General features: G+C 45.7%; 3 protein-coding genes across 8 annotated transcripts in view; 2 read left to right on the top strand and 1 right to left on the bottom strand.

Annotated features, from left to right (window-relative positions):
- The window catches only part of PPP2R5D (protein phosphatase 2 regulatory subunit B'delta), a 60,232-nt gene extending 53,783 nt beyond the window's left edge, over positions 1–6,449 (top strand). For both annotated transcript variants that reach the window (XM_081188589.1, XM_081188588.1), the window contains one exon: positions 2,141–6,449. In XM_081188589.1, the coding sequence (XP_081044715.1) occupies positions 2,141–2,278 (138 nt within the window). In that variant the 3' untranslated portion in view covers positions 2,279–6,449. The remainder of the gene's footprint in view (positions 1–2,140) is intronic.
- MEA1 (male-enhanced antigen 1) lies at positions 6,330–11,453 on the bottom strand. Of its 4 annotated transcripts, none has more exons than XM_081188870.1 (5): positions 11,168–11,450; positions 10,608–10,646; positions 9,164–9,444; positions 8,945–9,041; positions 6,330–7,025 (listed from the first exon to the last, which is right to left on the bottom strand). In XM_081188870.1, the coding sequence occupies exons 3-5, from the start codon at positions 9,431–9,433 to the stop codon at positions 6,862–6,864; spliced, it is 531 nt and encodes a 176-aa protein (XP_081044996.1). In that variant the 5' UTR covers positions 9,434–9,444; positions 10,608–10,646; positions 11,168–11,450; the 3' UTR covers positions 6,330–6,861. The 4 variants fall into 4 exon arrangements, with proteins under 4 accessions (XP_081044996.1, XP_081044994.1, XP_081044997.1 ...); XM_081188868.1 differs by having other exon boundaries at positions 11,174–11,442; XM_081188871.1 differs by lacking the exon at positions 10,608–10,646 and having other exon boundaries at positions 11,168–11,453.
- Positions 11,454–13,234: 1,781 nt separating this feature from the next.
- KLHDC3 (kelch domain containing 3) overlaps positions 13,235–25,133 on the top strand; it is a 54,676-nt gene continuing 42,777 nt past the window's right edge. Inside the window, exon 1 of one of the 2 annotated variants that reach the window (XM_081188743.1) lies at positions 13,235–13,254. The gene's annotated coding sequence lies outside the window, so the exon portion shown is untranslated. Of the gene's footprint in view, positions 13,255–14,944; positions 14,960–25,133 lie in introns of those variants that run through there. The other variant, XM_081188742.1, reaches the window with a different exon arrangement.

The raw sequence follows: 25,133 nt of genomic DNA, 5'->3' as shown, positions 1-25,133 counted from the left end.
TTCACAAAGGATCCAACCATTTCTTCATTAAACCACCGCTGAAGTGCAAGCCAAACCTTGCGTTTCTCAGCAAGCGGCTGTCCCATGCCCTCAGAACTGTCTGCCATGCAAGTGTTATTTCCTGCTCACGCCCCCCTCCCCAAAGCCCCGCTAGTGTGTATTTTGCTTGTTTCCAGTGTCCTTTCTGAAAGAGAAAGAAAGAAAGAAAGAAATTGAGAACTGAGAAAACCAAACAGACTTGCTTAGTCGTTGTTGCATGAATTGACAAACTCAGCGGAGCAGAGGGGAAGACAGGAAGGGAGCAGCTAAACCAGCCCTTGGCATGCTGTGTTGGCCAAGTCACATGCTTTCTGTTTCAGCCAGAATAATCATCCCTCCTCCCGGTGTCACACCATGAAATATGTGGGATAGTGGTGCCTACACAAAATCACAGGGCACTGCAGATCAGCCATGGCCATGTGGTCAGGGCCACCATGATTGGGCGTCCACCAGGATCCTCCCATTAGTGATTGCTGCTTCCCTCCTGGCATACTTGCTCTGCGCCTGAAGATTGCCAGTTCCCCGGTACTCCTCGCCCCAGCCACATCAGCCTCGTTCCCCCAGCTCCCATTCTGCTTACCTTTGCTCCCCGTGCAAATTCCCACACGGAAGCATTGGGAAGAGCTTGCACGTCTGATCTCCTTTGGGACACTACAGAAGTCCCATCCATTGCCAGCCCAACATGCCCACCCCACCCCTGCCAGCCCTGTGGCTGTTAGAAGGGAATGCAGCAGGGCAGAAAGTACAGCTCAATATGCAGAGCTGCGTTATGATGGCAAATGCCAGGCACAGAGTCCCGTTTTGTCCAAGTAAACATGCTTACAATCAGGTTAAATGCCTTTGCTCATACGTTAGCGAGTGGCAGCACTGGAGCGCTTATTTCCGAGCCTCGGTCTTCCCACTTTGTGAGACAGACCCATTAAGCAGAAAAGATAAAGAAACAACAGGCTGTATTTCTACCTGATGAAGAAATCTCAGATTCACCGGTTAGCCTTTATGCTTGCTTCTCAGCCTCTGTGTGTGTCTCCCATCTGCAAAATAGGATGTCTTCTAGACTGTCTTCTCCATGCTGAATTCTGTTTATGATTTGCCCGCTCTCCCTCTCTCTCCGTTGACCTGTAGCCTGTGGCTTGACTCGCTTTCTTAACTTGCCAGCTTTGTGTGCAGTTTTGTTAGTTCCTCCTTCCTGACTGTGGCACTGCTGCTGTCTGCGGTGTGTGAGCTTGACATCATGCATTGCTGGAATTGCTTGGTGGGTGATGCTTTGCAAGAAAGCGCAAAGGCTGCATGGCACCGCTTGGGGAACCCTTTTCAGCCAGAGTGCCACATTCCCTTCTGGGCAGCCTTCTGGCGCCCACACGCCATCGTTGGGCGGGGCTAGAGGCAAAACTGGGCGGAGCAGTGAACGCAAATTTCACCTTCATACAGCAGGCTAGTTTCCTCACCCGATCATATACCCACCTCTGTCCTCGCGTCTTCCAGGCAAAAACACTTAAGAGTAGGGGTCAAAGCAGGGCTGGTGAGAGGTGCAGCTTGAAGAGAGCCCCATGGGCATAGCTGTCAACTTTCAGATTTGAAAATAAGAGATCAGCAGCCTCACCTGTCCCAGGGACAGTTTGCGGGATATCTAACAATCCGGGATAGCAGTGGGAAACGGCGCTGAAATAAGGGAATTTCCTGCAAAAAAGGGGAAGGTTGACAGCTATGCCCATGGGTCACATAGAAAGGCCTCGAAACTTAGTCAAACAGGCATTTTTGCGCTGGTTTTCTTTTCTTTGTCCATTATTTATTTCAGGCTAGGCCCTGAAGGTGCTTCAGTAGGCAGCATCAAGAGGGCACACAAACCCTAGGGCTGACTCCATGGCTAGGGTGAGCTTGGCACTGACCTCCAGTAAACTCTACAAAGTAGGCCGGGCTTTGCCAACCTGTCACTCTCCAGCTGGCTGGGGCTGATGGAAGTTGTAGTCCAAATGGGCCGGAGGTTGCCCGGTTGGCAAAGATGGTAGTAGACCCAGCCCCCAGAGAGGAGGGCCAGGCCAGGAGGAGTTGCACCGCTCCCAGAAGCAGCCTCTGCTAACTTCTTGCGGGATCTTGTGCCTAGATGCTGAAAGACATAAAGAAGGAGAAGGTTTTGCTGCGTCGGAAATCGGAGCTTCCCCAGGACGTCTACACCATAAAGGCCCTGGAAGCGCACAAGAGAGCGGAAGAATTCCTCACCTCGAGCCAGGAGGCGCTCTGACGGGCTAGGGAGCCCCTGGAGGGAACACAGAAATGCACTTTGTTCTAATGTATAACTAGGGAATGAACATGGTGAGCTGTGCCTGTCCTCCGCTCCATTCTCATTCTTTCAGGTTAGATTTGATTTTACATTGTACCTCATATCCCCCACGACACTGTCACTTCCTCCTGCTTTCTCCTCTTTACAAAGCTGTTTTTTGTGTGCACGTGTGAAAGGGAGCCTAGCCCCATCCATGAGGGGGTCATTCCACACAAGGGTCATCCCTGCTCCTCCTCCTGTTTCCCCCCTCCCCCCCAATCAATCTACTATAGTCCCAGGACCAAAGCATCGAGAATTCAGCCGCAAACTTCCAGCAGCCTTAGCCCAAGCTGGCGCCCTGCAGATGTTGTGGACCACAAATCCCATCAGGTAGTCCAGAACATCTGGAAGGCACCAGATGGTCAAAGGCTGGTGCTACAGTAATAATTCACTACAGCCCCCTAGCAATTGTTTATACCCCCCCTTTTTTATCTACACCCACACAATGATATGGTCTGAAGAACGCAACGTATTATGTGAAACTGGCAGAGCTGCTCGCTTCAGTCTGCTTCCTAGGGATCAAGGCAGGCTTGTTCCTTGGGGACCAAGCTAGATTTAGGAACATAGTTTTGCTCCCCCACCCCACCCCGGAATAAATGGCTAATTAGAGAGTACCGATTTGATCTGATCTATATGAATAAGGGTCGCTGGCTTTTTTGTTGGGTTCTGTGCAAGGATGTAATCATAGTGTGTGTGTGTGTGTGTGTGTGTGTGTGTGTGTGTGTGTGTGTGTCAGTGTAAGAAAGAGATCATGAATGCAAATGGAGTGCGAGTCAGGGAAATTTACAATTTGTTCTATTTGCACTCCCCCCCCCCCCAATTGCAGCACAATGGCAGCCTTACATAGTTCTAGGTCTGGCCTGTGCTTTTTGCTGCTCAATCATTTGGATTGTCCGTCCCAAATACAGACTAGTGATTGATCTACACATTTACCGCACAAGAGCCTCCCTTACGAACTGGTTGGCTTTTCTCTCTGCAGTTTCAGCTAGAACTGGAGCGAGATTTGACGCTTTCCAGCAGATTCTCCTACTTGTACCAACCTCCCTTTCTCCACTGTTGGGTTTCTAAGCTTGGGAGAACGCTGGACGAATTACTTCCTGACTTAAGTTCACAGTACATAAACAGCTTTTACAGCATTTTTCATATTGGGAACAAGGGCGGGAGGGGACTTAACTGCACAAGCCAGGAAACACCTGTTGCTGTTTTCTTAATAGGGATCAGCACGTCGTTTGCTGGGGGGGACGGGGACTAAGCCTCAGTGTGCTCAAGTTCATTTCAGCCGTTCTAGTTCCATGGGTCTCATCTTGGAAAGTCTCTGAGCAAGAGATAGCAAAGGCTCATTTTAGGGTGGTAGCCAGAGAGGATTACCCCATTTCCTGTAAGCTATAGGTTTTAGCTTGTGAGCCACTGACTCAAATCTCCTGCTCAGTGCAAGCAATCCAGAGCTATAGTGTGTTAGAGGTGGCCATCCAACATCCCCTTGTGGAGTTCCTGTAAGTTACAGCCTTCCATGCCTCTAGGTAATTGGTTCCAAAATATATCCTCCTGTACTTTAAGGCCATAAGAGCTACTCTTGCCCTCCCCTCTAGGGGCAGAAAAGGACAAATGGTTGCCTTCTTTGTGATTGCTTTTCAGGTATTTCAAGCGCTAGCATGTCCGCCTTCAGTCTTCTCTTCTGCAGGTGTAACATCCCCTGTTACTTTAATGTATCCCTATGAGACTTGTTTTCTATAGTTGACCATGTTTGTTGGCCTCCGCTAAATCCAGTTGTCTATATCAGGGGTTCCATGGGCCACTGGTGGTCCAGGAAGTGTTTTTGAAGAACAGATACAATTTGAATTCCATAGAATTCTATACAATTCAAATTGTAGTACAGTATGAGAAATAAAAGAAGCAATAAAAATACAAGTTAAAACCATACAGCATCAAGCACAGCACGTTACAACAGGCAGAGAAAAACCATTAAGTGGTCTCCCTCAAAGTTGGGGCACCCAGAACTGGACGCATTACTCCAGATGTGGTCTGACTAGTGTAGAGTAAAATGGAACTATTACTTCTCATCTAGCCTATATTTAACCAGTTCACCAACAAAAATGTTAAAAAGACTTTGCCAAATGCTTAGCTGTATTAAATTACATCCAGAGCATTCCCACACTCCAAGCTAACGACCTGATCAAAAAAGTCTGAGATTCTTGACAAATCCATTATGACTTCAACTAATTGCTATCAAAATTGTATATATACATAATTTGTTCTAGTCTCATAGTCAGACTGACCAGTCTATGATTTCCTATGTATTTCTTTTTACAAAGTGGAGCAACAGTTGCTTGTCTCCAGTCCTGTGATGCCTCACAACCATTCTCCAGGGTTTTCCAATTAGTGCTTCTGCAAGTAAACTAGTGACTTCCTTTAGTACTCTACGATGTGATCTATATGCCCTGAAGCCTTGAACTCATTTGAGGTAGCTAGGTAGTTTCCTGACCAACTCCTTATTAAACTTGAATTAGCTTCATATGCTGCCATTGTTTACAGATTGCTGATTGAATTTCAGAATCATGCAAGGTCACAAAAGGGGAGGACCCTCATTCCTAATCAACCTTCTGTTTTATGAATTCTGACTTGCATTTCCCCACCTCAGATTCTAGGTTCCAGTCTTCTACAATTAATTTAAGGCTGTAAGTCCAAGTACACTCACTCAGAAGTAAATCCCATTGAAAGCAGTGAGGCAACCGTGGGGTGCGGGAGGTTGAGATTGCAAGCCTCTTTCTCCAGTCTACATCACACTTTAAATCTTCATACGCTGTATTGCATTATCTGCACACCTACTTCACTTCTGTTGTGTTTCTCCCTATTTCTTCTGTACCTAGATTAATTTTGTTCCAAGTTCCCTAAAACCCAATTTCATAGATCTGCCTGCATCTCACTGAAGGTACCCACTTTCGTGTACTGGTAACTGATCTGCACCGTTGCTTTTCTGAATTTGCCAGTTAGTTTGGAAAGGAAGGTGAGGCACAGGCTATTAGTACTCTGACATCCAGCCCATCAATCAATCATAGCTCCTCCACTGTCTGCTGCCAAAATATATTCAATACCCATTGAAGATGCTCTGGCTGACTGGTGAACAGTTTCTCTGAACACTAAAGCCCTTCTTTGAGTGAGACCTGCTTAAACCTCTTGCCATGTGCCAACTGAAGCAGCAAGAGGGAAGCAGAAAACCATGACACAAAAGGGAAGGGGGGGAGTTTTGATTAAATATATTTGCCTGTCTTTTCAGTGGTAGAATTGAATAGGAACCAGAATGAACTGAGTAGCCACTGGGCTTCAAGTGTAGCTGCTGGAGGGACGATATTGACTTGGAACTCTTCTAAAGCAAAGTACAATTCAGTCAATTTGTGCCCCCCACCCCCACCCAAGGCTGGGCTCTGCAGACGAGAACTATAGAGCACATTCCCCCACCTAGTCCCATATGCAACACAGCCCTTCTCTGCCTGCTGGAGTTTTGCAATGGTGGAGCAGGGCTGCAATTGAGCATCATGTGCTGTATGACTTAGATGTAAATATAGCCTCTGTCTAATCTTTGTTTGGGGTCAGGGAACTTGTGTTTGGTACCTAACATTAAAGTTTAGTTTGCTGCCAATTCATTCCAGTGTCCTATGTATCTTCACGGGGATGGGAGAAGCTGTGTGAGAAAGAGGGCGAAAGAACTAACGCCTCCAGCCAAAATGAGCACCTCAAGCACATGGCTTCAGGTCACTATTCACTTTAATCCAGCTCTACTTAAAAAAAAACAAAAAACATTCCCTTGTGTTTCTCCCACTTTGCTTGTATACTTTCCCTACTTTTTACATGGACAGGGTTGGAGCTGCCTCTTTCACTTCTTACATAGCCCCTTCTCAAAGGGAGGGGGGCGCAAGCAAAACTTAAGTGATGCATTCACTCTCTGGACACAAGTATTAAGCCGCTTTACAGTTCATTATGTACATATGGTGTACTTTATTTTCAGTAGAGTATTACATAGTATGACAGTGTTGGATTTTGTACAGATGTCCCTGTATGTACAGAACTAAATAAAATGGATCTCTTGAAAAGATGACACGCTGGACTCCACCTCATGGCCATGTTTAGCTCTTTAGCCCGTGTGTCACTTGGAAAAGGGGGGTGGGGGGCTGGTGGGGGAGAGAGTAAACAGCAGGGCTAGAATCATGCATGTCGAAGGGCGATTTCATGAGATGGTCGTTTCTCCTAGAGGCTTCTCCCTCCCCAAGCTTAGGAAAACAGCCTGATATCACTAGCACCACCACTCAAGTAGCTATGACTGGGCGTTACAAAAACAAAAAAACCCCTTATGAATTACGCCATATTTTCAATGCGACAAGGTGGACACAGAGTTTCAATGCTGGTGAAAGATAAATATCTAACCCAAGCAGTTCAGAGACAATGGTTTAAAGTGCAGCACTTCTGTGTAGCTCTTTCGGCTAGAGGCAAGGATGCAGAAGAGCCGGCCTTCATTTCCATTCTGGCTTGGGGCTGCTCTGGCTCTGGCGGGCTTGCAGGGTTCGCTGCACCATATCCTGCCACTGGTCATCCGAGATTTCGTTGGCCCACGCAGGGATTCCAAGCGTGGGGAGCTTGATTCCGGCCATAGTCCTTTTCACCAGCTCCACGTGTTCTAGAGTCAAAGACAGCCGAGGGATGAGAGGGGCAGCACAAAAGGAAACCAGCCGCCAACACCACACACCTAAGACTCAACACAACTCCTTTCCAAGGATTTCCATATTCATGCAGTACTCAGTCTGTGTATAGATAAAGGGCAGCTCATCCAAGGTAGCAAGCAACCCAGGATGAAGGCTCAGGTTTACTTGGGGGAGGGGGAGGGAGGGATGCATTTATGGGCCCATGGTAAGCTTGAACTAGGGACTGGATAGCCAAAAACGATTGCTGCCCCACAAATCTTATGAACACGAGAGACCACCATAGCAATTAGCCAACCCACAAACAGAGTTACCAGGCAAAACTGTGCAGCCAATAAGACACTAGCACATAGCTGTCAACTTTTCCCTTTTCTTGCGAGGAATCCTATTCGGAATAATGGAATTTCCCTTTTAAAAAGGGAAGCATTGACAGCTATGTACTAGTATCAGACAAGTGCTAAAACTGAATGGCAAGAATGGAGAGAGAAATGCCATGAAAGCTAGAGGACACTGTGTGTTTGGACTTGAGCAAGGAGAAGCCAAATTTAGACCCATTAGCCTTGTAAAGTAGACTAGGTTGAGAGGGTAGTTATGTGTGGCCTTTATATAGCACTTAATCATAAAAAGAGGTCATAAACACAGGTGAAATAACCCCTCTGCTACCTTGCACTTTATGTGGGCTACATGATGCTATTGTTAGGTGGATTTGTAGCTGGTTGGCTGACCAAGGCCAGAGGGTGCTCACCAATGGTTCCTTGTCATCCTGGAAAAAAGGGGTAAGTGGTGTGCTGCAAGGTTCTGTCCAGGGCCTGGTGTTGTTCAACATCTTTATAAATGACTTTGATGAAGGAATAGAGGAGAAGCTCATCAAAGCTGTACATGACACCAAACTGAGAAGAGCATGTAATGCCTCAGAAGACAGAATCGGGATTCAAGAGGATCTTATCTGATTGGAGAACAGGACCAAAAATCATGACAAGCAGTTCAACAAGAACTAGCAAAATGAATTTCAGTATGGATGGATGTAAGGTTCTACATTTAGGAATAATCAGATGTGCAAATACAGGATCAGCGGCACCTGGCTTGACACAGCAGTGCATGTGAAAAGGATCTAGGGGTCCTAGTAGATCACAAGCTTACTGTGAGTCAACAGTGTGATGCAGCAGCAAAAAAAAGCTAACACTATTCTAGGCTGCATCAACAGAAGTATAGTGTCCAGATCAAGGGAAGTAACAGGACCACTCTATTGTGCCTTGGTCAGATCCCACTTGGGAGTACTGTCTCCAGTTCTGGGCACCAGAGTTTAAGAAGGAGTTAAGGGTTGGGTATGCTTAACCTGGAAAAGCAGACTGAGACGTGATACAGTAGCCATCTTCAGATATCTGAAGGGCTGTCACACAGAGGAGGGAGCATGCTTGTTTTCTGCTGTTCTAGAAGGTAGGACCTGAGCCAATGGATTCAAGGTACAAGAAAGGAGATGCCAACTAAATAGAAATAACTTCAAGACTGTAAGAGCTGTTCAACAGTGGAACCAACTACCTTGGCAGGTGGTGGACTCTTTCAATGGAAGTTTTTAAGCAGAGGTCAGGGATTCTTTCTTTGTGATTCCTGCATTGCAGGGGGTTAGACTAGAAGACCTTTGGGATCCTTTCCAACTCTACAATTCTATGTAGGAATGGCAGGATAGAAATGTGATTTAGAGGTTATGGAACATTAGAGACCTAGAGAATATCTAGAGAATAAACTAGAGAATCACAAGCCTTAAAAAACGCAGAATGGGAAAATATAACATGGGCTGAATGTGGCAGGACTTACAGACACCAAGTTCTAAGGCTGGCAATTCTCTCTGGAGACTATAAAGACTAAAATAAATAAAGCTGCTTCAATATTATGTTACCTGGATCCATAGGGATAGAGCTGTGAGAGTTTTGAGCTGCAGATCCCTCCTCCTCATCGCTGTCCACAGGTGGGTCAGGCAGATGCAGTCTCATTGCCTGCATGCAGTGCATAAAGCCATTACAAGCATTAAGCACAGCACAAAGGCATGCACATGCAAGAATCTGTGGTCCCACCTTGAGGAACCCCAGGACACATACTTGAAACAAAACTGTGATACCTGAAGTCGCTCATTGATATCAGGCGTTGGCTCTGTGCTGGGTTCCGTTTCTTCAGCTGCTGCTAGTCCCTGATCTGGATCTTGATTCAGTGGCTGGTACAAGTAGCCATTACTACCATCTTCCTCCTCCTCTTCAGGTTCTTCACTACTCCACTCCCCAGCAGGTTCAGGGGTTCCATCAGGTGTCTCTTGCAGCCCCAGCTCTTCGTGCTCATTTGGACAGATCCTCTCTGGACCCATTATCTGTGTAACCACTGGCTCCAAGGCCATGCACTAAGGATCTGAAGGGAAAACATGGAACTTAAATCTCCGCAACAATACTATTGTTTAAAGTTGTATATTTGTCTGAGAAAGAAGCATATCCTACAAAGAGATTGCAGGAAGGTAAGAGAAATAAGCACTCTTAAGGCAGAACAGACTGACCTAAGAAAGTCCATTATAGTCAACTTTAGAGCCATCACCACATTTCACATCTCATACTATACACTAAAGCAGGCATAGGCAAACTTGGCCCTCCAGATGTTTTTGGCCTACAACTCCCATGATCCCTAGCTAGCAGGACTGGTGGTCAGGGATGATGGGACTTGTAGGCGCAAAACATCTGGAGGGCCGAGTTTGCCTATGCCTGCACTAAAGCATTATGCCACAGAATCATAGAGTTGGGACCCTGAGGATCATCTAGTCCAGCCCCATTGCAATGCAGGAATATGCAGCTGTCCCATATGGAGCTTGAACCTGCAACCTTAGTGTTATCAGCACCATGCTCTAACCAGCTGAGCTATGTAATGTGATGGGTTTCAGGCTGCCTTTCAGGGAACACCCGGATTCTACGGAAACTTATCAGTAGCTTCCCAGGAATACAACTTTATCATCACTGCTTTAGTTTTTCCTGCAATACACAGCAAAGTGTTGAGTGTTTTTATGTGGCTCAATTCTAGTTTGTCCAGTTACGGCAAAGCTCAATAGCCATGGCCAATGTCAAACCTGCATATGTCACTGTTTCCTAAGCCAGAAATGGAAAACCAGCAGCCCTCCAGATGTTGGCACTCCCACTCATATCAGCCCCAGACAGCATGACCAATGGTCAGAGATTATGGAAATTGGTAGTTCAACAACACTGGGAGGGCTGTGGATTTCCCATCCTTCCCCTAAACAAGGAAACTTCTTCAGCGTAAATTAGCTCCCATGTCCTATATCCCATTTGCCTCTCACCCACATCAGTTGAGGGCCAGGTTTCATAACCCATTAACCAGAGGTAGCTATTCATCTCAGTATCTCATATTGCCTTCTATGGGACAAATTAATAAGCTGTAATGTGGGTTAGGAAACAAAGAGTTAAGTTTAGGCCCGCTCCATTATCTTCTATATAACCCAGTGACTGCTACTCCCATGGAAGAGACTTTAAGAAAGCACTTTAAAACAATGCAGTTTAGACCAAACTCACCTAGAACCCCTAACAGCGACTCAGTTCTCCAAAGTATTTCTAAAATAATAATACAATAACTTACAATTACTGTATAGAACAAGTGTTCTATTACGTCAAGCTTAGACGCATGCAATATAAAAGCATGGTGATTATTCACTGAATCGGCAACAATTCTGGCTCCCTTCCCTTTGAGGTGGCTCTGAATCGCACCTCCGTAAAGTTGCCTTCAAATATGCCTTTTCGCTTTTGCTGCTACAGGGGAACATGGCTACCCCTCTGGAAAATAAACAAACTAGCCTTAAGGCAGCCCAGGTTCAGGCTCCCCCCTACCCACCCCACCGGAAGGATGGACAAAAACGTGTCTTTCCGGGTTTCAGAAGGGTTTCCATATGTGCCCGTCGTTATGGACCCTTCAAAACGCCCTATAAATGCTGAGCCCTGTTGTCCTCGCCCCCACCACAAAGACCTCCATTTCCAACACCGCCTGCTCTCGCCGTTTCGCCTATTGCCCTCCATCGCTGCCTGACGCCCAGCAAACCACAGCCGCGCCCGCCACCCAGAGCAACAAGACCCCCTGCCTTCACCCAGAAGGGAGTTCCGCCTTCCCGATCGGAGGCCGATCCCAGCCGCTCAGCCTCCGGAAAGGACAAGGCGCACAGGGCCACTGGGAATGACGTCATAGCCGTGCGCGGCGGGAGGAGCCGTAACTATGGCAACCTGCTCCCCATCTTGGGCTAGGTATACAGGTCTACCCCACCAGCCTTCGCCTCTCCGTTGGCCCCTGGCAGTTCTGAAGTCGACGAGCGGCTGTGTTTGATAGGGTCACAAAGCACGTTGGAAGGCCTGGCCAATAGCTGCCGCCTTGCGCTTCGGGAAAGCATAAGGCTCGTGCAACAAAAGGCACTCGCTGGGAATCGGGATTGCGGGGCCGGGTCTCAAGTTACGGTGATGGGCACCCCAAATGCATATAAGTCAGCAGTTCGGTAAAACCTTATGTCCAAACCACTTCTTCGTCACCAGGCCAGCTTTTATCCTTTTTATCACCACGCGGAGGCTTTTTGTTGCTGCTGCGGCTGCTGGTGGCAAAAAAGAAAGAAAGATGTTTCTCTTTTGCACCGTGGAGAATTACGGAAATGCCTTTCCAGCAGCGCATGCACGTGCACTAGAACTGCCCGACTTCCAGCAACCTCTGGGGCTCTAGAAGTCAAATCTCTTTTGAGGTTAGAGGTTGTAGCTTAAAGGCGCTCCCACCCGCACGGACACCGCGGGCAAGGAATTCGCTCACCAGTTTTGTGACATACCTTTTATTATTGCACTTCATGCAATGCAAGCTGGCTAGGTTTTTTGGGTTGCAAGTCGCTCTGAGTTGCCTTGGGCAAGATAAAACGCCTAACAAATGCAAATAATAATAATAATAATAATAATAATAATAATAATAATAATAATAATAATAATAATAATAATAATAATAATAAAAGGAGGGACGGAGCTGCCGGTCATCCTCTGTGGGAGAGGTACAGGAACATTGTTCCTATTTTTATATGCGGAAATTTGAAGGTCAGGGTAGAAGATGTAAGGGGTATGTGTTCAATGGCACTGCATACCATATAGGCATAAAGTCACCAAGTAGGGTTGCCACCTGTCCTTTATCATAAGGGATTGTTCCTTTCTTCAAGGAAAACTATGGGACTTCTCCCATATTTTGCTTGACCTGTCCCATATTTTGCCCGACCAAAGGTGGCAACCCGACCACCAAGTGCCCTACTATAGGATCCAGGTGAATTACTACCTACTGGTGTTTATTGTGAGTTGTTTTGTTAAAATGTAATTCAATGTTGCCTGTATTTGAATTTTGCCTGTAAGACACGTTGGAAGGGTTTGTATCCTGAAAGACGGGGATATAAATACTTGAAATAAATAACTACAGTTACCCCCCACAGAGCTACAATTCCCAGCACCTTTAACTACAGTTCCCAGGGTTCTTCGGGGGGGCGGGGAGTGTGCTTTAAATGGTGCATACGCAGCCGTAGTTAAATCTTCTTTCTCTGCCAGTTCTCCCAGGTTCCTTTTCTCCCTCCGGGCTTATTTCTGCAGCCTGGCTTCTGCAGCACGCACCACCCACCTACCAACCAACCTAAGGCCATTCAGTCCAGAGTCCAAAATTACCTGCACCCGCCGCGTGTGTACAGAATCGCTTTACTAAATCCGTATCAAGTGATCTGGACCCGTTATGTAAATAAGGTAACCTTCATCCAGCGCGAAGCTGTGGTGGAAAGAGCTACAGCGCCAAGGGGCTTCTTAAAAACCCCTTTGCAGGCGTGGGTATGTGAAGACGCTGCCCGTCCCCACTTCGTGGCCATCTTTTTGAAACCGGCGTGCTGGGGTCCAGGGTGACGGGGTACAGAAGAACACTATATCTCGCTATATCTGCGGGCCCTCCCAAGACTACATTTCCCAGACTCCCCTCGGTGGGCGTGGCGCGTCATCCTCAGCCGTTGTGCGCCGAAGCTGGGCCTGTGGGTGGGAGGGAGGGAGGGAAGGAGCGGCTGAGGCGCCGGAGGAGAAAGCTCGGGGCTTGACCGGGCCGTTAACGAGCGCCGGGTTCGCGCGACCCTTCGGGGCCGCGGGCCGGCCCCGCGTCCTTCTCCTCGCCCGTGGGGGGCAGGTAATGCAGCTGAGGCGCCGGGGCGTGGAGGGAGCCCCTGTGGAGGAGGGCCGGGGGGCGGTTCTGCCGCGGGCGCGCGGCGTTGGCGGCGCTGACCGTTGGGGCGGCCGAGATCCGAGAGCCGGGATGCGTCTGTCAAGGTTGGGGGTGGGGCACGGGGGTTGTTACGAGGGACTCGTCGGTTATAGAGTCCCTGCAGGGAGAGAGAAAATACATAGAGAGAGACGTGGCTGAGGGGTGTGACAGGTTAGGCTCGCATTGTGAGCGCTGGGGAGCCCAGGGGCTTAAGAGGAGCTTGGTGCATTTGTTTATTCTGTCGGGGGTCAATGTGTCTGCCAGGGCCGACCCGAGTCGTTTTGCTGCCTGAGGCGGAGCGGCAGATTTCATACCCTGCCGCCCTCAACACATGCACGCACGCACGCGCGCTTCTCTCCCCCCCCCCCCGGTGTCAAGAGTGCAAAGTCCTCAAGCCATGCCAAGTTGTTTTGGCGCATGAGGCAGAAGATCCTGCAAAAGGCCTGTCCTCCTTCCTCTGCACCCCCCCCCCGGCAGTCAAAATACGACAATAGCTTTTAAACGGTTTGCCGTTTGCTGCCCCTCCCCTTCCAAAAAAAAACCATTGATCTGACCAAGGATGCCGTTTAACGCAGCCTTGGGTAGTGCCAGTGTTCCTAAATAAATGCCTGTGGCAGTCTTAAAGCAGGGCAGCCCTCTCCTTCCCTGGACAGTGTGCAAGGTTGCATTTTGCAGTATTTTCTAGGCATGTGTTTCTTCTGCACTGGGGTGCTAGTTCTTTTTTGGGGAGATGGGTGGTTCTATAGTGTTCATTAGGATGGTATATGAGAAAAATCATATAATAAATGCCTGTTATCCCTAAAGTTTTATGGAGTTTGGTTTTCTGCTTTTTCCTTTCTTCATTGGGGCATTCTTCTGCGTTATTATTATTGTATAATGCAGCACCATCAGTGTACAGTGGTACCTCGGGTTAAGTACTCAATTCGTTCTGGAGGTCCGTTCTTAACCTGAAACTGTTCTTAACCTGAAGCACCACTTAAGCTAATGGGGCCTCCCGCTGCTGCTGCACCACCGCCGCACGATTTCTGTTCTCATCCTGAAGCAAAGTTCTTAACCCGAGGTACTATTTCTGGGTTAGCAGAGTCTGTAACCTGAAGCGTATGTAACCTGATGTGTATGTAACCCGAGGTACCACTGTACATGGAACTGAGATGCATGGGCAAAATTGACAGTGTCCCCAATATAGAACAGTATAGAACAGATAATGGTTAAAACAAGAGAAAATGGGGCGTGGAAGGATGAATGTAGTAAAATGCTGTTGCTATACAGTACTTAGTTGGAAATAAAGGGATAAACCAAAGGCTTAATCTGGAATAATTCTGGCACTCTGGGTCAGTAGTCATCTATGGACACAGTGTTTTGACTGACTGGAACCTCTATTTTACCTATTGATATGTGCTGAAAATGGGGTTTTTTTCTCTTTCTGCTACACTTAACACAACTCTTGGTACTTTTATATATTTAAGAAGCCCATTGTTTTCTTCTTTAGTCCCAAGAAATGCTGGAATAACTCTTAATTCTAATGTAGATTAGAACTCCCATCAACATTCTCAGAAGAATGGAGAAAATATTCCACCTGTCATGTCTAAAGCATCCAGATACATTGTACATTGAGCAGGACAAAATTCAGGTCAGCAAATCCTGGGGATGGCAACTAAAATTCAAGGGCCAGCATGTTACAGGTTTTCTTATTGTCTATATCCCTGGAAGCCACAGACTTGCTTAAACATGCATGTTCATTATTTGGTGACTGCAGCTTCAAGTATACATTGGATGTGTGAATTAACCACCACAGATACAGCTCCTCAAATAGGACTTTCAAAACAACAGAATTGGTGCACACAGTGGCTTGTTATAAAGTTTAGAAAAACTAAGTGATAACAAGCATGTGTGAATCAATTCTGTTTGTTCCCAGCTGAGGCCAGATTACTTTTCAAATCTGCCAGATAAGCAAGATCCTGTTGTCTGGGTGTGATACTTTTTCTTATAATAGCTTATCCATAATAAACTCAAATTTTAGTCCTGCACGCAACTCAAAAACAATGGTTCCTGGGTCTTTTAAACCTGTTAATTCCTTTGTAAACAAGCCTCATGTGCCACATATGCACATAAAACTAGTCATCTACTACTCACCTTAGCTTTTCCTAGTTGCTTCTACTCCCAGTGCGACTTAGCATGGTGCATACTCATACTAACATGGATATGTTATACCAATACAGTGGTGCCCCGCAAGACGAATGCCTCGCAAGACGGAAAACTCGCTAGACGAAAGAGTTTTCCTTTTTGGAGGTGCTTCGCAAAACGAATTTCCTATGGGCTTGCTTCGCAAGACGACAATGTCTTGCGAGTTCCTGCTGGTTTTTTCCCCTCCCCCCCTTTTTCTAAGCCGCTAAGCTGCTTATCAGCTGATCCGATCAGCAGATAAGCCGCTAATAGCGCTAATCCGCTAATCCGTCAATGGGCTTGCTTCGCAAGACGAAAAGACCGCTAGACGAAGAGAATCACAGAACGGATTCTTTTCGTCTTGTGAGGCACCACTGTATGCTTATGCCCTTTTGGCTGATAGCTGAGAAGCACATACAGTGGTACCTCTGGTTGTGAATAGGATCCGTTCTGGAGGCCCGTTCGTAACATGAAAAGCCCACAACCTGAAGCGCCGCAGGTGCGCGGCACAATTTGGCATTTATGCGCATGCGCAAGAGGCAAAATCTGGAAATAACCCTTTCCGGTACTTCCGGGTCACCGTGGGATGCAACCTGAAAAAACGTAACATGAAGCAAACGTAACATGAGGTATGACTGTACTCAAAATCACTTAGGCTGTGGTCCTAACCACAATTTGAAACAAGTTACTCAGTAACTTAGGAGAAAAAAGATACAGTGGTGCCCGCAAGACGAATGCCTCGCGAGACGGAAAATTCGCTAGACGAAAGAGTTTTCCGTTTTGGAGGTGCTTCGCAAAACGAATTTCCTATGGGCTTGCTTCGCAAGACGACAATGTATTGCAAGTTCCTGCTGGTTTTTTCCCCTCCCCCCTTTTTCTAAGCCGCTAAGCCGCTTATCAGCTGATCCGATCAGCAGATAAGACACTAAAAGCCGCTAATAGCGCTAATCCGCTAATCTTTCAATGGGCTTGCTTCGCAAGACGAAAAAACCGCTAGACGATGAGAATCGCAGAACGGATTCTTTTCGTCTTGCGAGGCACCACTGTATGAGATCAGGATTTTAGCATGTATTAGTTACACATCACATACTTTAACCACCCTGCCAAGCTCAATAATTTATTATTCGTACCCTGCCCATATGACTGAGTTGTCCCAGATGGGTGACATAATAATGCCCCAGATGGGTGGCATGCTAAAGCATCAAACATTAAAAACTTCCTTATACTGCCTTCAGATGTCTTCTAAAAGTTGTATAGTTATTTATCTCCTTGACATCTGATGGGAGGGTGTTCCACAGGGCAGGCACTCCATAGAGTGGCTAAAGGCAGAGTGGGGGAGTACTTTGATCTTTTTTATGAAAAAGAGAATGTGCAACATTGAAGTAATAGTAGTAATTAAAGATTTTAATAACTAAACCCAATTTAGCTCTTGAGTTCAGTAGCACCATTAAAACTCATTCTGCACTGCAACTTAGAATTCACTTTAATTTCATGCTGTGTCAGTTTGCTGTATTTAGTTTGTTTCTATTTAGCGTAGATGTTGATTAAAGCACATTAGTATCTGGTTGTTCATACTTTGCAGCGCTACAGTGAATTTATGTGATGGATTTTTGATGGAAGGAAAAAAACCCACCTTTTGACATTAACCACCAGAGTGCTTTAAGGAATCACATTTGAGTGCTGTAATTATAGGCAAATGAAAATAATGTATCCTTAATGACAAGCCAGACCCACATACTTTTGGAAAAGTTAGAAGTGTTCACATTTTCTTTTTTCCAAGTTAAAATTGCCATACAAAGGATCCGTGATTTCACATTTAGAGCTTTGTTCAGAGTTTCTGTATTCTGTAGAAGTTGCAGCTGCTTCAGTCCAAAAATGTAATAATGCAACTTTGATGGTAACTGAAACATTGACAATATTAGTGCTGTTTTTATTGAAGTGGGTATGCAGCTAGGTTTCAAATATTTTGTCTTTATATTTTGACTGCAGAACCATTCTGCTTCACTAAGAACAGCATCACTAATTTGGGTCTGTCATCATTTTGTCTATAGCTTGATTTTAAAATGGTTAGTTCTGGGTATTTAGGTTGACTTCACTTTTTGAGCAGTTGTCTAATCTCAGAAGGTGCAGCTGTGTGCCTTGTTTAAGCTAGAAGGCAAAGTGTTGGGTTGCTTGCCCTTTCCAAGACCGTGCAAATTAAGTAGCTTTACAAGCTGCATATTCCCTCATTTAGGTTGTTTGGTAAGCCCTTATTTATTTATCCTGAAGTTGTTATTGCTGTCAGAATGGATTCTAAGATGTCTTTCTCACTATTTTTCAAGCACTCTATAAAGTCACATGTTCCTGTATCACATGTTTGTTTTGATATGTCAGCTGTTGAGCATTCAGCCAAACAAGACTATTTTAATTTTCTACTTTTGTATAGATTATTATCTATTATCTGCATTAAAAGGTTTTGGGGATTCAGTATTGTACACTTGTTATGTGATAAATGCACACCTTTATTCTGCCCCTTGTCGACATGGTAGGCAGTCGCCCCTGCCAATCAGAATTTGTCACTTCTACATGTAACACAAATCAATGAACACACAGTTTCACACAGTACCTTAATAAAGTACAGTCATTTTTTTAAATAATATTTTATTAGGTTTTATCAATAAGGAGATTCAAAAGAATACAAAAAGAAAAAAATACAAAGTTACAAAATACAAAAATACAAACATTAAACACAAAAAAGACAGGGAAAAAGGGGGGAAAGCACATAAAAAAGAAAACAAAACTCCCTCTTTTTAAATTTCTCTTTAGTTAACTTATTTTCCTGACTTCCTCACGCCTCCCTTTTTTGTATCCCTTTTCTTAGAATTTAGTTCAGCAAATTCATATCCAGTTTAACTTATCTATTATCAATCCCATCTTACATTTTACCTTGGTGCTAGAACCCCATCAGTTCATTTCAACGTCATCAGCATTCAAAAATTTTACAATGTTTCTGTAAATAAATTTTAAATTTCCTCCAATCTTCCTCCACGAGCTCTTCTCCCTGATCTCGAATTCTGCCAGTCATTTCCGCCATTTCCATATAGTCTATTAGTTGCATTTGCCATTCTTCCAGGGTGGGTAGATCTTGTGTCTTCCAGTGCTTTGCAATGAGAATTCTTGCTGCTGCTGTAGCGTACATAAAGAAAGTTCTATCCTTCTTTAACACCGATTGGCCAACTATGCCCAGGAGAAAGGCCTCTGGTTTCTTCAGAAAGGTATATTTAAATACCTTTTTCACTTCATTATAGATCATTTCCCAGAAAGCCTTAATCCTTGGGCACGTCCACCAAAGGTGAAAGAATGTACCTTCAGTTTCTTTACATTTCCAACATTTATTATCGGGTAAATGATATATTTTTGCAAGCTTGACTGGGGTCATGTACCACCTGTACATCATTTTCATAATATTCTCTCTTAGGGCATTACATGCCGTGAATTTAATCCCGGTGGTCCACAGCTTCTCCCAGTCAGCAAACATAATATTGTATCCTACATCCTGTGCCCATTTTATCATTGCAGATTTTACCGTTTCTTCCTCAGTATTCCATTTCAACAGCAGATTGTACATTCATGACAGTATCTTAGCATTGGGTTCTAACAATTCTGTTTCTAACTTTGATTTTTCCACCTGGAAACCAATTTTTTTATCCAAGTTATAAACCTCTCTTATTTGAAAATAATGTAACCAGTCTCGCACCTTCTCTTTAAGTTTGTCATAACTCTGCAATTTCAATTTGTCACCTTCCTGTTCTAAGATTTCCCAATATTTTGGCCATTTGGCCTCCATGTTGAGTTTTTTCAAAGCTTTCGCTTCCATAGGTGATAGCCACCTTGGGGTTTTACTCTCCAGAAAATCTTTGTACCTTATCCAGACATTGAACAATGCTTTACTGACAATATGGTTTTTAAATGCCCTATGTGCTTTAACCTTGCCCTACCACAGATATGCATGCCACCCAAATATGTTGTCAAACCCTTCGAGATCCAAAACATCTGTATTCTCAAGAAGTAGCCATTCCTTCAGCCAGCAAAAGGCTGCTGCCTCATAATAAAGTTTAAGGTCTGGCAGGGCAAACCCCCCTCTGTCTTTAGCATCAGTATCTTAAATTTTATTCTGGGCTTTTTGCCCTGCCAGACAAATCTAGATATATCTCTTTGCCACTTCTTGAAACAATCCATCTTGTCAATAATTTGCAATGATTGAAATAAAATAACATTCTCGGCAATACATTCATCTTAATAACAGCAATTCGACCCAGCAAGGAAAGCTTCAAATTCGACCAAATTTCTAGATCTTTTTTCACTTCTGACCAGCATTTCTCATAGTTGTCCTTAAATAAGTTCACATTCTTAGATGTCATATTCACCCCCAGGTATTTTACCTTCTTTACTAATGTTAAATCTGTCTCTTTCTGAAACCTCTCTTTCTCTATCGGCATCAATTTTTTTTCCAAGACCTTAGTTTTTGATTTATTCAGTTTAAAGCCTCCCACTTGACCAAAATCCTGGATTACTTCTAAAGCCCTCTTACTACTGGATATCGGTTCCTGTAATGTCAAGACAAGATCATCTGCAAAAGCTTTAAGTTTGTATTGTTTAACTCCGACCTGGATACCTTGAATCAAATGGTCCCTTCTAATCATGTTTAGCAAAAGCTCCAGGACCAAAATAAAAAGCAATGGGGAAATTGGACAGCCTTGTCGTGTCCCTTTCTCTATTTTAAACTCTTCTGTAACCACATTATTTACTATCAATTTAGCTTTTTGTTCAGAATAAATCGCACCTATACCATTTTCAAAGTTTTGTCCAACCCCCATCCCCTGAAGATTTTTCTTCATAAAACTCCAGGAAATGTTGTCAAAGGCTTTCTCCGCATCTACGAAAATCAAGACTGCTTTTGTGTTAATGTTCACCTGCAGCTTTTCTAAAATGTTGATTATATTCCTCGTATTGTCCGATAGGTGTCTTCCAGGGAGAAAGCCGGCCTGGTCTTTATGTATCACCTCTGCCAAAACTTTTTTCAGTCTTCTAGCCAAAATGTCTGCAAAGATTTTGTAATCCACATTAAGTAGGGATATGGGGTGATAGTTCTTAAGTTGTCTTTTCAGACTCAGTTTTCGGTATAAGTGTGATATAAGCTTCTTTCAGCGTTTCCGGCGCCTTTTCCCCCTCCATAATTTCATTGCAAACCTCCTTTAATGGTTGAATTAAATAGTCTTTCAAAGTTCTATAATACTTGGAGGTTAGTCCATCAGGCCCTGGAGATTTGCCCAGTTGCATATTCTGAATCGCGCCTTCCACCTCTTGTTCATTTATTTTGTAATTCAATAATACTTTAGTACAGTCATACCTCGAGTTGCGAACGCTGTGGGTTGCACGTTTTCAGGTTATGGACCGTGCCGCACCTTGAAGTACCGGAACAGGTTACTTCCAGGTTTCGGTGCTCATGCATGCGCAGAAGCGCTAAATCACACTTTGCACATGTGCAGAAGCACAAATTGCATTGCATGTGCGCAGATGTGGCACTGTGGGTTGCGAACGTGCCTCCCGCACGTTTGCAACCCAAGGTTCCACTGTATTTCTGATAATGTGCAGAGCGTTACATACTTTCCCTTGTGCTTATTATGATTCTACATGGCAGGTTTACTGATTACATTCAGTCAGTTAGCTTTCTTGCCCATAAAGAGACCTTGTACATACCGTAAATAGCATGTTAGACTCTTGGCAGGATTGAAGCATATTGTAAGAGTATTGATTTGTTAAATAATTTCTATGCTGTTCTGTCGTTTTTCATGTGTGCATATGCAGGAGTTAGCTGCAATAAAATGGAAGAAGAAATTTTTGGAAAGATGCGGACAGGGAACTGAATTTGTAAAACAAGCCCCTTAAGGAAATTGTTGTAGTTCTCTTTTGCATAAAGTTGGGTGAGAGCTACTTCTGAAATGCGTACAGTATAGGCAAATTGTGTGGACTGAAACTTAGAGTTGTATTTAGCTTAACACTAAGGAGAACATTCTCCTCCTTTCCCTGCACACTCCTTAAGTCTGTTTTGGGGGTCCCCCCCCCAATCTTCCAGAGCAAATCTGGGGAAATCACAAATACCACCTACTAGCAGTGCCTGTTTTTTATCAGGATTCACCCTCAGTTAACTGGCAATCATCCAACCCATTATCACCTCAAGGCATATTTTTCTAAGCTAGTTAGCTAGATAAAAATAAATTCATTACATTGTGATATAAAGGTTTTTAAGTCTCTGTGATAGTTAATGTGTTTGGGTTTCTTCCAGGATAACTAGAACAGAATTTCCATAGATAATTTTTTATGGAAACTCTCTTTAGAGCAGGAGTGAAGAACCTCTGGCCTTCCAGATGTTGCTAGATTCCACCTCCCACAATCTCTTACCATTGCCCATGGTGGCTGGGGCTAATTGTTGGAAGTCCAACAACAGCTGGAGGGCCACAGTCCACACACCCTCCCCGCATTAGAAAAGTCCAAAATACTCAGGCTTTGTTTCTTTGTCCACAACCTTCTATGCCTGGAGTCTGAACCTTTCCTGTGGCTCCCCCTTACTCAGGTTATTGCTTGAAGTCTATGCAACCCTATAACCTGGATGATTTTTTTCTACGTTGCAAGACCTTGGTGGTAGCGATGGGGTGGGAGCAAGTTGAAAAGGTAAAGGGTGCATTGAGATTGAACAGGTGCTTCTGTCATTGGCAAACAAGAGCTGCCCTTCTGTTTGAATATAGCAGTTTCTTCTCTCTGCTGTTCAGATGACTAATGGTGTTTATGGAATTTCTGGCTTGCTTCATGACTTCTGTTTATAGCAAGTTTCTCCTGGAGACGTGCATCTAACGCACATCCCTCTAAGATTCCCGGGATCTTTCCTTGAGGAATCGAATGACTGTCAAATTGGGTCTCTTGGGGTTTGGGGGATGGAATCTTGACATTGTGGTCTTCTGATTAGTAATTTAATAGGAGGGATCTATAAATCAGCATAATGTCATGGAGTGGGAGGTTAATCTCTGTAGTCTATGGAGAAGGCATCTTTTGTGTGTCTAAATGAGCTCTGTCACATCTCAGCTGAAGTATCTAATACAGTAATTTACAATATAATACAAAAAAATTAAAATCCAGCCGTTGACATCAGAAGCCAATTAAAACTCACACCAGTAGTAAAAATAATAGCTAAGACTGCAAGGAACAGCAAAACCAAAATGATCTCCAAAGATCTGGAAGTATTGTTGCCTTCACCTGATGTCCAAATTTTGTACATGCCAATAAAGTGGCACTGGAAGGAGAGCATTCCACACTTAGGGCACTACCAATGAAAACCCCTATCTCTAGTAGTCACCTACCTCACTTTTAAAGTTGACACACAGATTCTGTCACAGGTCTTAATGAGTGAGCAGGTCTGTGTAGGAGTAGACAGCCCTTCAGATAACTTGATGCCAAGCTGAATAGGTCATTATAGGTCAAAATCACTACAATACATTGAATTGTACAGTGGTACCCCGCAAGACGAACGCCTCGCGAGACGAAAAACTCACAAAATGAAAGGTTTTTTCGTTTTCGAGTTGCCTCGCAAGACGAATTTCCCTATGGGCTTGCTTCGCAAAACGAAGCTTGCCCCGCAAGCTCCGGGGACAGCGGGTCTTCCCTGCTGTCCCCGGACCTCTTTTGAAGCAAGGGGCTGCGGGGAGATCGCTTCTCCCCGCCGCCCCTTGCTTCAAAAGAGGTCAGGGACAGTGGGAAGCGCAGCGCTTCTTCCCCGCTGTCCCCGGACCTCTTTTGAAGCAAGGGGCGGCGGGGAGAAGCGATCTTCTCCCCGCAGCCCCAGGTCCGGGGACAGCGAGAAGCGCTTCCCGCTGTCCCCGGACCTCTTTTGAAGCAAGGGGCAGCGGGGAGAAGCGGTTTCCCCGCAGCCCCTTGCTTCAAAAGAGGTCCGGGGACAGCGGGGAAGAAGCGATCTTCTCCCCGCAGCCCCAGGTCTGGGGACAGCGGGAAGCGCTTCCCGCTGTCCCCGGACCTCTTTTGAAGCAAGGGGCGGCGGGGAGAAGCGATCTTCTCCCCGCAGCCCCAGGTCCGGGGACAGTGGGAAGCGCTTCCCGCTGTCCCCGGACCTCTTTTGAAGCAAGGGGCTGCGGGGAGATCGCTTCTCCCCACCGCCCCTTGCTTCAAAAGAGGTCCGGGGACAGCGGGAAGTGCAGCGCTTCTTCCCCGCTGTCCCCGGACCTCTTTTGAAGCAAGGGGCGGCAGGGAGAAGCGATCTTCTCCCCGCAGCCCCAGGTCCGGGGACAGCGGGAAGCGCAGCGCGTCTTCCCCGCTGTCCCCAGACCTCTTTTGAAGCAAGGGGCGGCGGGGAGAAGCTGTCCAGGACCTCTTCTGAAGGCGGGCGGGGGGCAAGAGTTTTTGTCCCCCCTGCCTGCCTTCCCAGGGGCTTTTACATCGCCCCGGACAGTGGAGAAGTCCTCCGCTGTCCCGGGCGATTTTAAAATGCCGCCCGCCAGCATTTTAAGATTGCCCCAGACAGCGGAGAAGTCCTCCGCTGTCCCGGGGTTTTTTAAAATGCTGGGGGTGGGAAGAAAAGCCCTTGTTCCCCCCCCCCAGCCTTCAGAAGAGGTCGGGGGACAGACTGTCCCCGGACCTGGTCTGAAGGCGGTTTCCATAGGAATGCATTAATTGATTTTCAATGCATTCCTATGGGAAACCGTGCATCGCAAGACGAAAAACTTGCAAGAAGAAAAAACTTGCGGAACGAATTAATTTCGTCTTGCGAGGCACCACTGTACCTGGAAACAAACTGGAAGCCGGTGAAGATATTATTAAGCTGATGAGTTCTTCTGAATGGCCAATATTAGTCAGTAATCTGGCTGTTATATTCTGAAACAATTGAAATTTCGACTTCCGGGTTGGCGCGAACAGCTAATGGCGGATTCCCTCCGAGCTCCGGAGGGAATCGGCTCCGCTGGGGACGGGTCTTGCCACGACGGCGACGCGGGGACCCTCAAAAACCGCAGGCGTGGATGCCTGCGGACCTGGTGACTCGGTGGGCACCTTAAGCGCCCTCCCCGACCCACGAAGAGCCTTTTTAAAGGCTTCGGAGAGGGTACAGAGAGTGGCATGGTGCTGGGAGTAGACCGCTATCCCAGCGGAGCGGAGCCGTGTGCCATGGCTGAAGAGCGCTGACTTTTTTCCTTAAAATTCGGACCTGAAAAGAAGCAACCCGTGAGTAGATTGGAATTTGGACTTTAAAATATTTATTTTTGAATTTGATACGACCGGGGGATGTGTCAAAGGGAAGTCCGCACCCCCCCCCTTCAGAAGATTTAAAGCAATAGCAGGAGAACTAAGTTGGAGAGCCTACCCTTTTTGGGGTGAGTTAAAAAGACATTAACTTTCACGATTTGATAAAAGAAGTTTTGAGCTGGAGTGTAAGAGTGGAATTTTAGAAGCTTTTTCTTTTGTCGTGTGCAACCCCCCCTCCCGGGCCCGGGAGCGTCCTGCCTCTGAGCCTGCTGAAGAGGAAAGGAGTTTGACAGCTGTCAAAGCTGTCAAACGGGCAATTTAAAGTAAAAAAGCTTGTCATTTAAGATCTCCCTGGA

This window comes from Podarcis bocagei (genome assembly GCF_964188305.1).
Source record: "Podarcis bocagei genome assembly, chromosome: 3".
NCBI lineage: Eukaryota > Metazoa > Chordata > Lepidosauria > Squamata > Lacertidae > Podarcis > Podarcis bocagei.
The sequence above is the reverse complement of the archived record's forward strand: the minus strand, read 5'-3'. Positions and strand labels throughout refer to the sequence as shown.

Coding starts and splice junctions, on each gene's coding strand:
- MEA1 (XM_081188871.1), bottom strand. CDS start 9,433: ATGGCCTTGGAGCCAGTGGTTACACAGATAATGGGTCCAGAGAGGATC. Junction 9,042..9,163: donor ATATCAATGAGCGACTTCAG/GTATCACAGTTT, acceptor CACTGCATGCAG/GCAATGAGACTGCATCTGCC. Junction 7,026..8,944: donor CTCTATCCCTATGGATCCAG/GTAACATAATAT, acceptor CTTTGACTCTAG/AACACGTGGAGCTGGTGAAA.